At 37.4% G+C, this 15,681-nt stretch overlaps 1 protein-coding gene across 3 annotated transcripts in view; it reads left to right on the forward strand.

Annotated features, from left to right (window-relative positions):
* Nucleotides 1-15,681, forward strand: part of LOC150082919 (uncharacterized) — a 207,076-nt gene that overhangs the window by 156,954 nt on the left and 34,441 nt on the right. For all 3 annotated transcript variants that reach the window (XM_090377679.1, XM_090377680.1, XM_090377681.1), the window contains one exon: nucleotides 9,555-10,244. In XM_090377679.1, coding sequence (XP_090233805.1) covers nucleotides 9,555-10,244 — 690 coding nt within the window. The remainder of the gene's footprint in view (nucleotides 1-9,554; nucleotides 10,245-15,681) is intronic.

The following is a 15,681-nucleotide window of genomic DNA, read 5'->3' on the forward strand; positions in this document are numbered from 1 at the left end:
AAATAGTATGTACGTATTTTACTTAGGCTATAACAAATAGTATACCGGCGGATGTAATGTACAATCGATTATAGATGGCATTAATCCGATCTGGATTATATTATATATATATGCACAGTAAGTGCCGGTTATAGTGATCATCTTTGCAAATTGAATTTTGATTCTAATAAGCAAAAATCGACAAATATTATCCAGAGCCAATAAAAATAAAGATATAAAGCACAAATTTACACTTTGTTACCAAAGGTTTTTTACCAATTAAAAGATACGTAAAAATCGGTATATTCTTCCCGATTTTTACATTCCGAACAAAATAAAAATAAATTTATCCACAGGTTAGCAAAATAAAAATAAATATATAATTATGTACATGTACATAGCTTAATCAATATACCTATTAATTAAACATAACACTGTAATATGATTATAATTTAAAAGTTATTTATTTTAGATTGCTTTAAATTAGCACTATAAAGTCTATTTATAGATTTTTCAATATTGTATAACTATATTCACGTCTATATTCACGATCACTTGTACCAGTTTCTTCCAGTGCTCTCCTCAGGATGGCTATAGCTTCACGAATTTGCCGTTTTGTAACTGGAATTTGTTTGGGTTTACCTTCATTTTCCTCCTCCTTGGTGAAATTATCAGTAACAGTTATCAATTTCTTCATCTGTTAAAGCTGTAGTAACTTGTAGATCACCATCTATGTCCACCCAATCATTAAACTCCTGTTTACCCATGTCTTTAGGCTTTTCAATGTGATCTGTATCGTGACTTAGTAGCCCATCATGAATAATTAATCCACATTTTTTGAAACAGTTGCTAATGCAGGTTTTGGAAACTTCATTCCAGGCATTTATTGTCTTATGAAGTGCATCTAGAATGTTATCTGCTTTGCGATATTGGATGATGTTCCCAAACCTTCATCTATATGATTCTTCGTCTCATATCCAATCTATAAAAGGTCTTAAAGGTTTTTATTATTTCCTGGTCGAGAGGTTGAATCATGATGTGTTATTTGAAGGTAGAAAAACTAATTCAGTGTTTTCGAAAGTCAACTTTGGATGAGCTGGGCAGTTGTCCAAAACCAATGCAATTTTTCTGTTTTTCTTATCCAATTTCAAATCCCATTTACGAAGATAATCTTCAAATGAAGAAGCTGTTATCCAAGCATTGGTATTATTGGCATATTCAACAGGCAGCTGTTTTACTCCTTTAAAACATCTAAGCGATTTACTCTTGCCGATAACTAACGGCTTTATCTTGATTGTTCCCGTCATGTTGCATGTTAAAAGAACTGTAATCCTGTCCTTGATCTTCTTTCCTGCGGACACAGAGGAATTTTTAAAAATCATGCAGTGGTTTGGGGTAGCCCTGTAGTACAACCCGTTCCATATATATGAAAAATGTCTTCAGGAGTATAAGCACTTAACACAGTTTGCCAAGAGGTTTTCAACCAGGTGTCTGCTGCAGAACTATCGGAATCCTGTTTTTCTCCATGAAGTTTTTTGTAAACAATATCATGCCTCTCCTTCCATCTTGTCAGCTATCCGTCCGTCACCTTAAACTCTTTCTGTAGTTTTTCAGCAAAATCATTAGCTTTTTGAAGAAGAATGCTATGATTGATTGGCGCATTAAATGAGCTGGCCTGTTTGAACCAAACAAACAGAACTTCATCTACTGTTTGGCATTTTCTTTCAGCTTCCTTTTTTTGGTTTCACTAATTACGTTAGTATTTAATGTGTGATGTGATTTTAACAATTTTGATAAAGGTGACTGAGGCACTCCTAATTTTACTGCCGCTTCCCTTTGTGACATATCGCCTAAGTTTAATGTATTGTATGTTTCTATAATTCGTAACATATCTTTTACACTCAAATTCACTCTTTCTGTTCACTGACATTTTTTTTTTTTTTTGGTAGTAAAATTTAAAACATTAAAAAAGATAAGTGTCAATCAATAACAAAGCACAAACCACACACAAATTGGAACTAACACGACACATGCAAGTGAGACGAAGTTTAGATATAGAATTGAAGAGCAGATTTCAGTGAAGGGGAAACACATTTCACCATAATAATGTAAAAATATAGAATTCCAGCTATGGGTATTATCGCAAATGAATAGGATCGAGCTTACTACCCGTTTATTGCACCAACAGAAAAGCCCAATAAACTGGAAGCTGCAGATCGTTTTTATTGTTTTTTGGTTGTGACCTCCAGAAATGTGCTTTAGAAAAATATCACAGAGGCATTCAAAACTGATTCTTATAACCAAAAATGTGATTCTAATAAACAATGAAAGTATAGTAAATTTTATTGATTTGGATCGGTTCTTTGAAATTTTATTCTTTTGAGCAGCTGATTCTAATAACCAATGATCACTATAACCAGTGCTTACTATATGAACTTACTCCGGAACTTACTCCTATTCTTTGCCGCCTTTTTTCACTTTCTTATTTCAAAGGGTTTTTCCTTCTGCTTGGAAATTTTCTCATATCCAGCCAGTTATTAAAAAGGGTGACAAATCCCTCCCATCCAATTATCGTCCCATTGCAATTACTTTTACTCTTTCTAAAGTAATGGAGAAATCGATTAACCGCCAACTCTTAAACTACTAGAAACCTTCCGTCTGATCAACGATCGCCAGTATGGATTCCGTCAATGTCGATCCACTTGTGATATTCTGGCTTATGTTACCCATTTATGTACTAATTCAATGGAGAGGTTCGGTGAAACACAAGTAGTTGCTCTTGACATCTCAAAGGCTTTTGATTGTGTTTGGCATAAAGGTCTTCTAAACAAGCTTCCATCTTGTGGTTTGCCAACTGTTTTTAGTAATTGGTTATACAGTTTTCTCTGTGATCGCTCACTGATGGTCATGGTAGATGGCTTTCTGTCTTCTAACTTCTCCACTAATGCCGGTGTCCCCCAAGGTTCAGTTCTGTCCCCCACTCTTTTCCTCTTGTATATTAATGACCTTCTTCCATTGACTGGAAATCCTATCCATAGTTTTGCCGATGATGGCATATTGCATTCCACTTTCCATTTTGAGAAACCTTGTCCTGCTCAATTAGCTTCAACTTCTCGAAAATCTGCTACCAATTCCTTAAATGCCAATCTTCAGGTAATTCTACAGTGGGGCAAAGACAACTTAGTTGATTTCAATCCTTCTAAAACTCAGTCTTGTCTTATATCTCGCAAAAAGGATTCTTCTGCTCCTATGCTTATCTTTAGTGACACTCCGATTTCTAGGCAAAATGATATATCTCTTTTGTGGATTACCCTGACTTCTAATCTCTCTCTTGGCACAAGCACATTACAAATATTGCTTCCTCTGCATCTAAAAAAACTTGGTTTTCTCTTTCGCTCTCGGCGTTACTTTTCTTCCAAACAGCTGCTCACTCTGTATAAATCGCAAATCTGCCCTGCCATGGAATATTGTTCCCACATTTGGGGCGGTGCCCCCCAAAACCTCTCTCAGGCTTTTTGATTCCATTCAGAAGAGGGCAGTTAGGTTAATTAATGATTCATCTCTAACAGAGTCTCTCCACTTGCTTTCTCATAGACATACTGTTTCTGCTTCATGCCTCTTCTGCAGATACTTCCATGGGCACTGTTCTTCTGAATTGGCTTCTATAAATCCCGCTCTCTCTCTTTCAAAACAGTCCGAACACGTGCTGCCACCAGCCAACATCCATTTACTGTCCAACTTCAAACCCACAGAACCAACTTTTCATCTTCCTCATTTATTCATTCAACTGCCGTTTTCTGGAACAACCTTCCTTCATACGTATTTCCTGAAAATTACAATCTACAGAAGTTCAAGTCCAATGTCAACAAATATCTTCTTTCGTCTTCTCAACCTCCAACCCAAGCACGGTACTAAGTACTATAGGTTCTAATACCTCTCGTCTTTGGGGTTCACATAAAAAAAAAAAATATATATATATATATATATATATACACAGTTGGTCGTCGACTTACGACCGACTTCTGTTCTGACTGACAGGTCGTAAGTCGATCTGGTCGTATGTCGGCCATATATTTATTAACAGTATTTTTTAACCTTTCTAATCTTTTTATCATCTTTATAATTTATTTTTATAATCTTTTAAATTTTTATCATCTTTTATTTTTCAGTTTAAATACTGTAATGTTTCATCTTTTATTTAGCGATACTGTACATGCCTTCGTTTCTATGCCTAGTCGCGGACGGTCGTAAGTCGCATAGGTCGTAAGTCGACGACCAAGTGTATATGTTTGTATTAATTATATAGTATCGGTGTAAATACGCCATAGTTAACCCATAAACTTGAACTACGTATGTAGCATAGAGGGCATCGTTTTAATTGTATCTCATATTGTGGCTGCCTTCACAACGAGATAGCTACTATTGCATTACTTCAAATAAATAACGCTTATAATAGAGGAGACTACTGTTATTTATTTTCAGCGGTACCACCACCCAGACGATCGTTTCGAAGCTATGCGGCTTCATCATCAGATATGTGAAAGTTGAAAGAATATTTCACCTTTCACATCTACTACACTTCTTTTTCAACTATCCTCACCCTTCTAGTTACCGGCACTTTGTGTAACTTTTACATCCATTTATGCACACTTTATTCAATATATTAATACAAACTTATATATACTCTTGCATCCTTGAATGCTGCTTTGTGCTTTTAGGTGCATCTGTCATACCTGACTCATTATTCTTTCATTTACTGAAACCATTTCATCAACTGAATACCTTCTATGTAACTTTTTATTTAAACATTACCATTAAGGGGTTACATATAATAATATTCATTTATATATGCCTTTATATATATACAGGGTGATTCACTACCAGTGCAACAAACTTGCAGGAGGTGTAGGGGGCACAAAGAGGAATCGGAATCACATAGCATTGCAGGGTCCGAAATGCCTTCGTCATGCGGTAGAGGACGTTGAACGGGAGGTCGCATGAACAGCGATCCCGCTGGAAGTCAGCATTTGCGAACCGTTTCTGTTGAAGAAACCAAGTAGCAAAAGTCCTCCGGAGTGGATAATCCGCAGGCTCCAATGATTGGACCCGTTGCAGATGGTATGAACTCATTTGGTTTGTTGACAGTATCCTCTCTACAGTGGATTGGGAAATACCCAATCGTTGGCCTATCGCTCGAGTACTCTTACTCAGATTGCCTTCTGCAAGACATTGGACATTCTCCTCATTGTCTGGTGTCCTCGTCGTTCGCTCTTGTGAAACAACCAGTCTCACGTAACCTTCTGTGCACACGTGCGAAAATCGTATGACAAGGAGTACGCCTGTGCGGGAAACATTCCTGGTACAGGCGCAGAGCGGCGTGCCCGTTACAGTCCACAGCTCTATACGCGAGGTGCATGTTGGCCAGTTCAATGTTTGAATACTCGTCCATCCTACTGCTTCGGGAACCAGTTCGCAAATGCTGACTTCCAATTGGATCACTGTTCACGCAGCCTCCCGTTCAACGTCCTCTACCGCATGATGAAGGCATTTCGGACCCTGCAATGCTATGTGATTCCGATTCGTCTTTGTGCCCCCTACACCTCCTGCAAGTTTGTCGCACTGGTAGTGAATCACCCTGCATACATATATATATATATATATATAGGAATAATTGTTTTTATTTCTTTTTTTTTTTTTTTTATGAATGCACATTAACTTATTTTTTCTGCTGATTATCAACTCGTAAAATTAAAAATATTGGGAACTTTTGTTATGTTACATGCTTAAATAAAATGACTGTCGTACTTGAGGATTTTTTTTTGAAAGCTGGCAACCCTGGTCAGAACTACATTGCTTTGTGGAGCTAAGGTAAAATTTATTTCTGATAGTATTATGTAACACTCAGCGAAGCACAGGAAAGTCGATTAGTGTGTGTGTGTGTGTGTGTGTGAGAGAGAGAGAGAGAGAGAGAGAGAGAGAGAGACAGAGAGAAAAAGAGAAAGAAAGAAACATTTTTAAAGTGCTGTATTTGAGGTTTTATTGTATGTGACTGCATATTATAGTGAATTATAGTGAATTCGAATAGTTTTCTAGTAAATAAGTTAGATCAGTACAAAGTAGAAGAATTTAGCACCATAGTACTGTCAGTTACAGTAAATCCCAATGAATTGGACTACTAGGGGAAAGGGATAGTGAAATTCTCCAAATTAGTGAAAGGGGATAGCATAAAGCTCAAAATTAGTATATTTCAAGCTATAGATCCCTAGGTTAATATCAGACTATGACTTGCAAATATTTATTTATAAATATTTTCACATTCATAAAAACAAAAATTTCACAGTCCAGCAACCTAATGTTAATTTAGATAGTGTTTGAACATAAATACAAAGGGTACTAGGAAAGTTTTGCAATACAGCTTTGTTTATTTAATTTTTTCAAAGTAATTTCCTTCACATTCAATACACCTCTCCATCCTCCGAAACCAATCTTTAAACCAGTTCTGCCAAGTTTCACTAGGGAGTAAAGCACACTCGTTGTCCCAAGCCCGTAGAAGGTCCACATCACTGGAAAACCGCCTCCCTTTTAGCTTCATTTTCACATGCGGGAACAGTGCAAAGTCGCAGGGAGCAAGGTCTGGACTGTAGGGAGGGCGCTTGAGAAGTTTCAGTCCTGTTGTGGTCAAATATGCAGGCTTTGGCGCGGTGAGCTGGAGCATTTTCGTGATGGAGGTACCAGGTGTCCATTCTTGACTTTGGCCGCAGGTTCTTCATAGATCCAATGACTTTAGGCAGGCATTGTTCAGTATACCACTTAGCTGTGACTGTCTTCTGCGTGTCCAAAACGACACGTTCCACAATTCCACTCGATTTGAAAAATACAGCTATCATTTTCTTCTTTACAGATCGGGATTTTCTGACAATTACGGGTGTGTCGTCATCATCAAAGACCCAAACTTTGTTTTGAGCCTTGGTCGGCAGATCGTAATAGTACAGCCAAGTCTCGTCACCTGTCACGATGTTGTTCACATACCGAGATTGTCCCTCATCAAACTTTTTTAACATCTCCCGGCACCAAGTCACACGTCGTGTCATTTGCTCTTCAGTCAGTTGATGCGGCACCCAGAGAGAACAAAGTTTCTTCACGTGCAAATGATCTTGCAGAATCGAACGAATTGCTGGTACATTTAGGCCCAAAGTATCCTCTGTCTGTTGGTAGGTCACTCGCCTGTTTTCGTCAAACATTTTCCTCACAGCAGTAACGGTTTCCTCCGTAACTGACGTTCGTGGCCTTCCCGGCCTCTCAGAATCCTCCAGAGTGAAATTTCCCCTTTGGAATTCTCTATACCACCTGAATATCGTTGTACGATGTGGACAATCATCATCTAGTGCAAGAGTCATTTCTTTTAAGCACTGGTCTATGGTTAAACCACGCACGAAATTATACCGCAAAACTGTCCTTATCTCATTTCGTGACCACGATGCCATCGCAAGCACTTTACACTCTCACTGCTAATGAATAACTGAGCCCATCGACTTGGCGCGGCGGCTACTATTCACGTATGAACATGTCTCAACATGCAGCAACAAGCAGCTTCCTGTGATTCATTGTTGCGTCATATTGCAAAACTTTCCTAGTACCCTTTGTATAATGAAAAGGTAAAAACCAAATTTTGTGAAAATGTTTTTATTCTCAGAATTGTATACAAAGAGTTCAAGTCTAAGAGAACACAAATAATGTTTTTTAAACTCGAATTTGCTAAATATTAATAACTGCAAATTTAATATGATGTAGATGGTCTTTCCACGGTCATGTTATCTTTTTTGAAGAAACCAGAGGTTTTATTGAATACAGGTTTCGTTATATTATTGTTATTTTCATTCCCTTAGGGTGTAGAAAATAATTTTAAAATTCTTTTTTAGAATTAGCAAATTCAATACATGTACTACTGAGGCATCTTTTGGCTTCTTGTAATTAAAATTTTTATTCTTTACTATTTTTTTTTTGATTTCTGCTTCATCTATAGATCACCCCTCCCTCCAAACTGTTTGTGCTATTTTTTTTTTCTCATCATATGATATATAGCCCCATCTTCTTCAGCAACATTCTTACAGCCTCAAATTAATATTCTTTTCATCATTGTTGTACATTACATTTGGAAACTTTTCATCTTTAATTACATCTAAATCAATAAGGACGTAGTCGTCATTTAATAGCTTTTTCTGTGCCCTTACTATTGTACTCTTCTTTACTTCATTGAAGCTTGCAGCCCATTTTTAAATAGCACTTTTTATGTTGTAATTTTTATTATTAGTCACTGTCTTTTCAAGTGTTCTGTTCACTGTCAGAATTGTTAAAAGAAATTAGACACCCAGTTATTTTTTCTGATACAAACATTTACAGTTAAGTATGACTCCCTGATCTGTAAATTGTATGAGGACTGCAGTACTGGGAGGTAAGAAAAGGCACTTTATATTGCCATCAAAAGTTCAGTGGAAGGATGTGTGAGTGCATTACCTAGTAATACTATGTATAATTAAATTCTCTTTTAGAAAAAATCTTGCCTGCATAAATAAAATACACACATAAAGAAGAATGCAGTCCAAATTATACAGGATTTGAATTGGTGAGGTTTTATTTAATTAAAAAAAAAAAAAAAAAAAAAAAAAATGTGACTTGGTGATGTGTGTGTGCACACACACACTATATATATATATATATATATATTGCATTTTAGTATTGTGGTGTATATTCAATATAAAAAATACTATAGAGCAAGTAGGAAATGCAAGACTAATCAGCCAAAGCTTTTCTTAATGTTTCATGCTTTTTAGATAATTTTCTTTGATAATTGTATAAATAAAGGCCTAAATTTCTGATGGAATATGTTCTTACTATAGGTTGCAAATTAAATCAGTCAGCATCATCAGAATTATTAATCATTCCTGGTTGAATACTATTAATAATAAATTTCTCTGCATACTCAGTAAGCATGTGCACCCAGATGTGGTTACAACTTCACTGTAGTTGCAAGCAGTGAAGTTGTAAATAACTTTATTACAGTAGGCTGTACATTTTTTGTGTTGCATGGACATAGTCTCACAATACACACATCATTAGTCAAATGTGGCACCAGAACTACAGCCAACCTTTCTATGTAACAGAGCTTTTCATCTTTAATGGTTGCCATGATTATTTTAGATAGTGATGTACTTGCCAGTAAAGTTATTTGCATTACATAAAGTTAATTTTAATTTTTCACAGTGAAATCACCATTTATATGGTAGTTTATCCAGATAATGGTGACACTCTGCATTATTTGTTAGCAGTGGGGGATTATATGAAATGTTTGAGATATTGATGAGTATATGTTCCTTCTGATTAATGTAAAAATGTTTCAGTATAGATTGAGGTCACCAGAATGGTTTACATTCATACATTATATTTTCAAATTGGTATTTGCAAATTTATGCTTAAACTGCAATTAATTAAAAATATGATTTTTAATTAACTTTATTTAGAGAGAGATACAGGTTATGATAAATACATATGAAAAAACTTTCCTTTTTTGTTTTAAGGCTTTGATCCACGTCCTCATTTGGCTAATTTCCATGCTGCTGCCGCCAGTGCAACACCACCACTGCAACACCCTGAAGACTCTGTCAAATCTAAACCCAACAATCGCAGTGGGGTGAAGGTCCAACCTCATAATGCAACTCATAGTGACTTTGCTTCTGCCAGAAATCTACTTGCTGCCGCTGCTTCAGCACCACCTGCCTTTCCTGGTATTGATGGAGGAATGAAAGTAATTCCATCAAACTTAGTGAAACAAGAAGATGATGATAAAGATAAGTTATGGCCATGTCCGTCATGTAAGGTCCCATTTAAAGCTGCATCTGAGCTGCAAGCCCATCTTTCAGCCCATACCAAAGGAGAGAAGACGGTGCCATGTGAGATATGTGGGAAGTTTTTTGCTTCTGCAGAAAGAGTACGCATTCATGTCCGTGCAGCTCATGGTGAGAAGTCTTGTTCCTGTGACATCTGTGGAAGTGGTTTTAGCTACCGTTGTAAGTTGTTGGACCATATGCGTACTCATACAGGTGATAAACCCTTCCACTGTGATGTCTGTGGAAAAAGCTTCTCCCAAAAGAATCATCTAACACGCCATTCCATGATCCACACAGGGGAGAGACCATTTCCTTGTGATTTTTGTGGACGAGGTTTCTACCGAAAAGACAAACTGACACGGCATAGGCGTATCCATACAGGTGATTGGTTTAAGTTAACATCTTATATTATTGTTTGTGTTAAATATTTCTTTGGTATCTAATTACTCTGTATTTTTATGAGACATTAATTTTTTGTGACTTGTGTGGTCTTGAGAGATTCGTCCCTATATATATACAGGGTGTCTCAAAAATATTGGTACAAATGTTTAGGGGAGGTAGGTAACATCTAAAGGAATGTGAATCGCATAGGAATCCATAACCGGAAACGTCACAGGAAAGTAGTAGCAGAGGCACAAGAAGCAGAAATGACACGAGACAGTAATTAGTGGCAAACATTTATTTCACATAATATTAACAATGGAGTAAGAGATGGATGCATTTCATGATATTACAACAGATGCTCGAAGGTTCCACCATGAGACGCGATGCATGCGTGACACCGATGCAGCATGGATTGGCGGACACGGACAAGCACACCTGGAGTTTCTTTGACAGTAGCAGCAACGCAGACGAGTCTCGCCACGAGATCCATTTCCGTCTCCACAGACGATTCATACACAACAGATTTGAGGGCCCTCCCAAAGAAAGAAATCAAGGCTCGATAAATCAGGTGAGCGTGGGGAGCCAGGCAACGGGTACACCAAGGCCATCCCATCGACGCCCAAAACGCCTGTTCAAATGGTCACAAACACACCTTTCATAATGGGCAGGCACCCCGTCATGTTGAAACCAAATGTTGCGTCTCACATTTGCTGGAACATCGCCAAGTAACCTTGGTAGAACTTGTTCAAGAAAGATCCGATATTTAGCGGAGTTAATGCGGGATGGTAACAGGTATGGTCCGACTAAGCAGTCACCGACCATACCTGCCCACACATTTATTGCAAAGCAATGTTGTGCCGCATAGGAGGGCACACCGTGTGGGTTGTCATGAGCCCATACATGAGCATTGTGCTGATTGAATAAGCCTTCCCAAGTGAAATAAGCCTCATCCGTGACCAAAACATAGGCTGCAAAATTCAAGTCTTGAACACTTCCTCAGAGAAACCACTGCGCAAAAGCCACACATGCTGGATGATCTTGTGGGGAGCAGTAACTGAACCCTTTGGAGATGAAAGGGGTGTAAGGAATGGTGGTGCCACACACGCTGTACACTGCAACAAGACACTCCTAAGGCAGAGGCAACGGCACATGTGCTAGTAGTAGGATTATTCTGGATGGCATTCAACACACTTTTTTCCATGGCAGAAGTTCGCATCGAACGTGGTCTACCCGCACTACTCCTGTTATCTCTAAATGACCCATAATCGCACAAATTTTGATGCTCACACACAAACAAACGGTGATCCGGTACATGTCTGTCTGAGAAGCGTTCTCCATAAATTCGTTGAGCAGCTCGTCCATTGCCTTCTGCTAATCCATACAATAGGTGCAAGTCTGCCAGCTCACAGTTCGTATATCGATCCATGCTCTTCGTGCGGCAACTACTGCTTGAATGAGTAAACCAGAAATTTTCCCTCCCGCGAACTGATGAACAGCGCCATCTACTGGCTACAGTGATGTTTCCGGTTATGGGTTCCTATGTGATTCACATTCCTTTAGATCTTACCTACCTCCCCTAAACGTTTGTACCATTATTTTTGAGACACCCTGTATATATATATATATATATATATATATATATATATATATGAAGCCTCCAAACACAAAAGATATCAAAACCTATAGTTTTGATATCTTTTGATATGCATGGGTTGAAGGAAGGAAGGAGGGAGGGAGGGGATATTGGAAACTTTGCTCTAACGACTAAACATGTTTACCACTTCAAACCTCCAATTAGCAAAGTGGTGGTATTTATCTTTTCACAGTCTGAAAAGTATATGATTACTTCACTGAATACAATGTATGTATTTCATAGAGAAATTTGGAATAATTAATTTTTTTAAATAATTAATTAATTTAATTAATTTTTAAATAACTAATATAATATAATCTTGGTAGTAATGGAATCAATTTTTAATTCTGCTTGGTTCTTGTGGTTTGCAAGATTCTAATTTTTAACACTCATAAGTGTCAAAGTTGACAAAAATTTTTTACTACGTTTTTTCTTTCTTTCTTGTCAATTAGATTACCTAGTTTCCAACACTGAAATAAGATTTGTAGCAGCTTTAATCTCACACACACACACACACATGCACGCGCGCATGCATGTACGTACGTTTTGTCATGGCTGCAATTTTAAAATGCTTCTAACACAACTACTTAATAGATAAATTTCCCATACATGAAAGAAGGTATAATTTTTTTCAGAACAGTGCACACTTTTTTCTCTTTGAATGTAAACAAAAGTGGTCACAAAGATTTAATTTGAACTAATTTTTGGAAGTTTATAACTCAGTTGCCAATAGATAAATTGAATTTCTGTGAAATTTTGTTAGTTTGTTTGTTGTTTGGTTTTTAGGAGCATTAGCAACTAAGGCCATATTGCTCCGGGATATGCGGTGGTCATTCCTTGACCTTTCCGCATCCTCCATATTTGGTGGTGACGGGCTCGAACCCCGGTCTAATCAAGAAGCGTGTGCTACGCACTGCTGCTCCTTCCCACCTGGCTACGGAGGCGCCGAAATTTTGTTAGTAGATACCAATTCATATTGAAGAAAGAATATACAAGGTGCTTAAAAAATGATTTTCCCCCTGAAAAAATATTGTTGGGGGAGTGAACACTTCAAAATGAGTGAAAAATGCTCAGTAAACGTGTCTGCAAATTAGCCGTGTCTGAGTTAAACAGCATTTTGGTTTAGGTGGATTACTCGAGAAGTGACTATTAACTCAAAAGTGTTCATGTTTCATGGTATTGCTTTTGTGAATATGAGGGATGAAATGCAAAACATAATCTTCATATTTTTACCAAAAACAGTTTTACAATTTGGATAGATCATTTCAAAATACCTTATGTGTGCATCTTATAGAGCAGATGTTCAAAATGTTGCCTATTCATCCAAATGCAGAAATGCAGTCTTCTCATCATTGGGAAGTGTACTTTTTCAAAAATCCCTAGGACATCTCTGATTTGCTTACAGCCATATTGAACGTGCTGTTGTAGTTCTTCCATCACATTGGCAAGTGATGAATGTACTAGAGCTTTCAAATAGCCCCAGATACAAAAATCTGTGGGATTTAGGAGACCCGGCCATGGGCCCACCTCATACTAGCCATTGTGCAGTATCTTTCACTCGGATGTTCTCTCACAAGTGAAGAAAAATGTGCTGGTGCACCATCATGCATAAACCAGATTATTTGATGCTGCTGAAGAGGAACATCCTCCAGATGTGTTGGTAGATCACTTTTCAGGAAGTGGAAGTATGAAGCTCATGTAAGTATGTTAGGGAGAATATGTAGTTCTATTAGATGGTCTCCTAGGATACCTGCCCGCACATTCAATGAAAACTAATGTTGCAACTGAGCAGTGGCATTTGAATTATCTTCGTCCTAAAAATGGCAACTGTGAAAATTAAAAATACCATCTCAAGTGAAAAAGATGTGTCACCTGTGAAAAATTCGTTACTCGCGAATGCAGGATTTCTGATTCTGCAGCGTACATTGGCTGAAGTTGATTCTTGGTTGGTAGTCATTTGCACTGAGAACTTGAATGTGTTGATTGCAATGCAGTATTATTGGTAGGGGTACAATACAGTAGTGGAGTGAAAAACATCCGTGCTCTCTTAGATGCTGTGGATCCTAGAAAAAGTACAGCTGTCTGGGGGTATTTGATTGGGAAAAGCTTTGTGGTACAAATATGTAACCTCCAATGCACTGCCATTAGTTTTACCATATGTGAAATACATGTTTGCATACTCTGCATTGGTGTAATCATTGTCCATATTAAACAGGAACTACAATAACTGTCACAACAGAAAACACAATTTCAGATGCACTTGATGCGAAGTGCTGTCAACAGATCTTGTATTACTGGTTTTTCACTCAGTAGTAATATTAAGAAGTTATAATACCACGTGATGTGTATACAGTAGTATTGGGTACATTACCCCTGCATATTTACTTTCTATGTGTACCTATTCTGAGTGTTTTATTTGGAATCCATTCCTTGTATACATTTAAACCAAGAACCACACATTTGTGCATTTTTTCACGCTGTTCAAAAATGAAATGTGAACAAAGCGAGCACTTTGTGTTTTTTTTTTTTTTTTTACTTGTGCACATAGAGAGAAGGGAGGGAATTTTTATTGTTGCAATAGTGATAATCTCACCCTGTTGTTCTGAATATGTTTTACATTTGTTGTTTCCATTTGAATAATCACTGATTGTTACAGTAATTTCCTGTTTGTGTGAAAAAAACTTTATTTTTTAAAAGGATTTAGGTTGTGTGGATGGAGTAAAAGAGTTGAAAGAGCATAAGATGCTAAAATTCATTTTCATAACAGTTAGACTTGTTAGCATTTGATTCTGCATTTTTAGTTTCATGATAATTTACAGCATTTGTGGGATTTTCAATGAAGAAATAAGGTGTCAGAAACTGACAACTAACTTCAAAAAGTTAGTCGCCAGTTTCTGACAAATTTTTTGTAGTGGCACCACACCTAGACCTTGAACAAGTTTGTTGAGAAGGCCTGACCACAAATACTAGTCAAAGTCAAGAATTTATGAAATATTAAGAGAAAACCTTATTATTTTATAATGTTCACCTTTGTACTTGTAAAAACAGAATCGCAGTGGGTGAAATTAAAAGATTGAAATAACAAATTTAAAATTTGTTATTAATGATTGAAATAACAAATGTAAAATTTATTTCAATCATTAATCCCCCAAAAAAGTGGCACACAACTTCTGGGGCAAACTAAAAGAATGGGTTATATTTAAAATTTGAGGTCCTTGAAGCTGTCACAGATTCTCTCAGGTGTGACAAGCTATTGCTTGCTGTCTGGGATTTTAAAATGCTGATGGAACTGATATTCAGGTGGCACTTAATTCAAGTGAACTGAATTTCAGTGAAGTCTAGTCATTCTGTAACAGCCAAATCCTCTGCTTGCACCTTCACAGTGCAACCCTGGATACCTCTGTGTGCAAGTTCTGAAATATGCACCTAGTATATTGAAGATGGCCACTAAGGTGTAAACCAACATAAGCTGGGGTCAAGTGTGTTGATGTCTACACCACATAGAGGAATGCTGCCCCTCTGTGTTACCAGCCCATACTAGGAGATAGATGACTGTCATCAACTGGTGTGTTACCATGACTTTTCTTATTGGAGGAGGCATGAAGTGGTGTAAACACTTCATTCCTCCAATGCAGTATGATTCATGTCTTTTGAGGTAAAGATGGGAATTATGGGAAGATCAGATCTTCGTTACATTTTGAGGGTACAACTCTAAGGCAGTGTTCACAGTCCAGCTGCTAGATGGTCCATGGGGCCAAACCTATTGGTAACTCTCTAGGAGGCATCCAGATCAGCTAGTGT

Source organism: Mastigoproctus giganteus, chromosome 7 (genome assembly GCF_048544385.1).
Source record: "Mastigoproctus giganteus isolate SK-2022 chromosome 7, ASM4854438v1, whole genome shotgun sequence".
In the NCBI taxonomy this organism is placed as follows: domain Eukaryota; kingdom Metazoa; phylum Arthropoda; class Arachnida; order Uropygi; family Thelyphonidae; genus Mastigoproctus; species Mastigoproctus giganteus.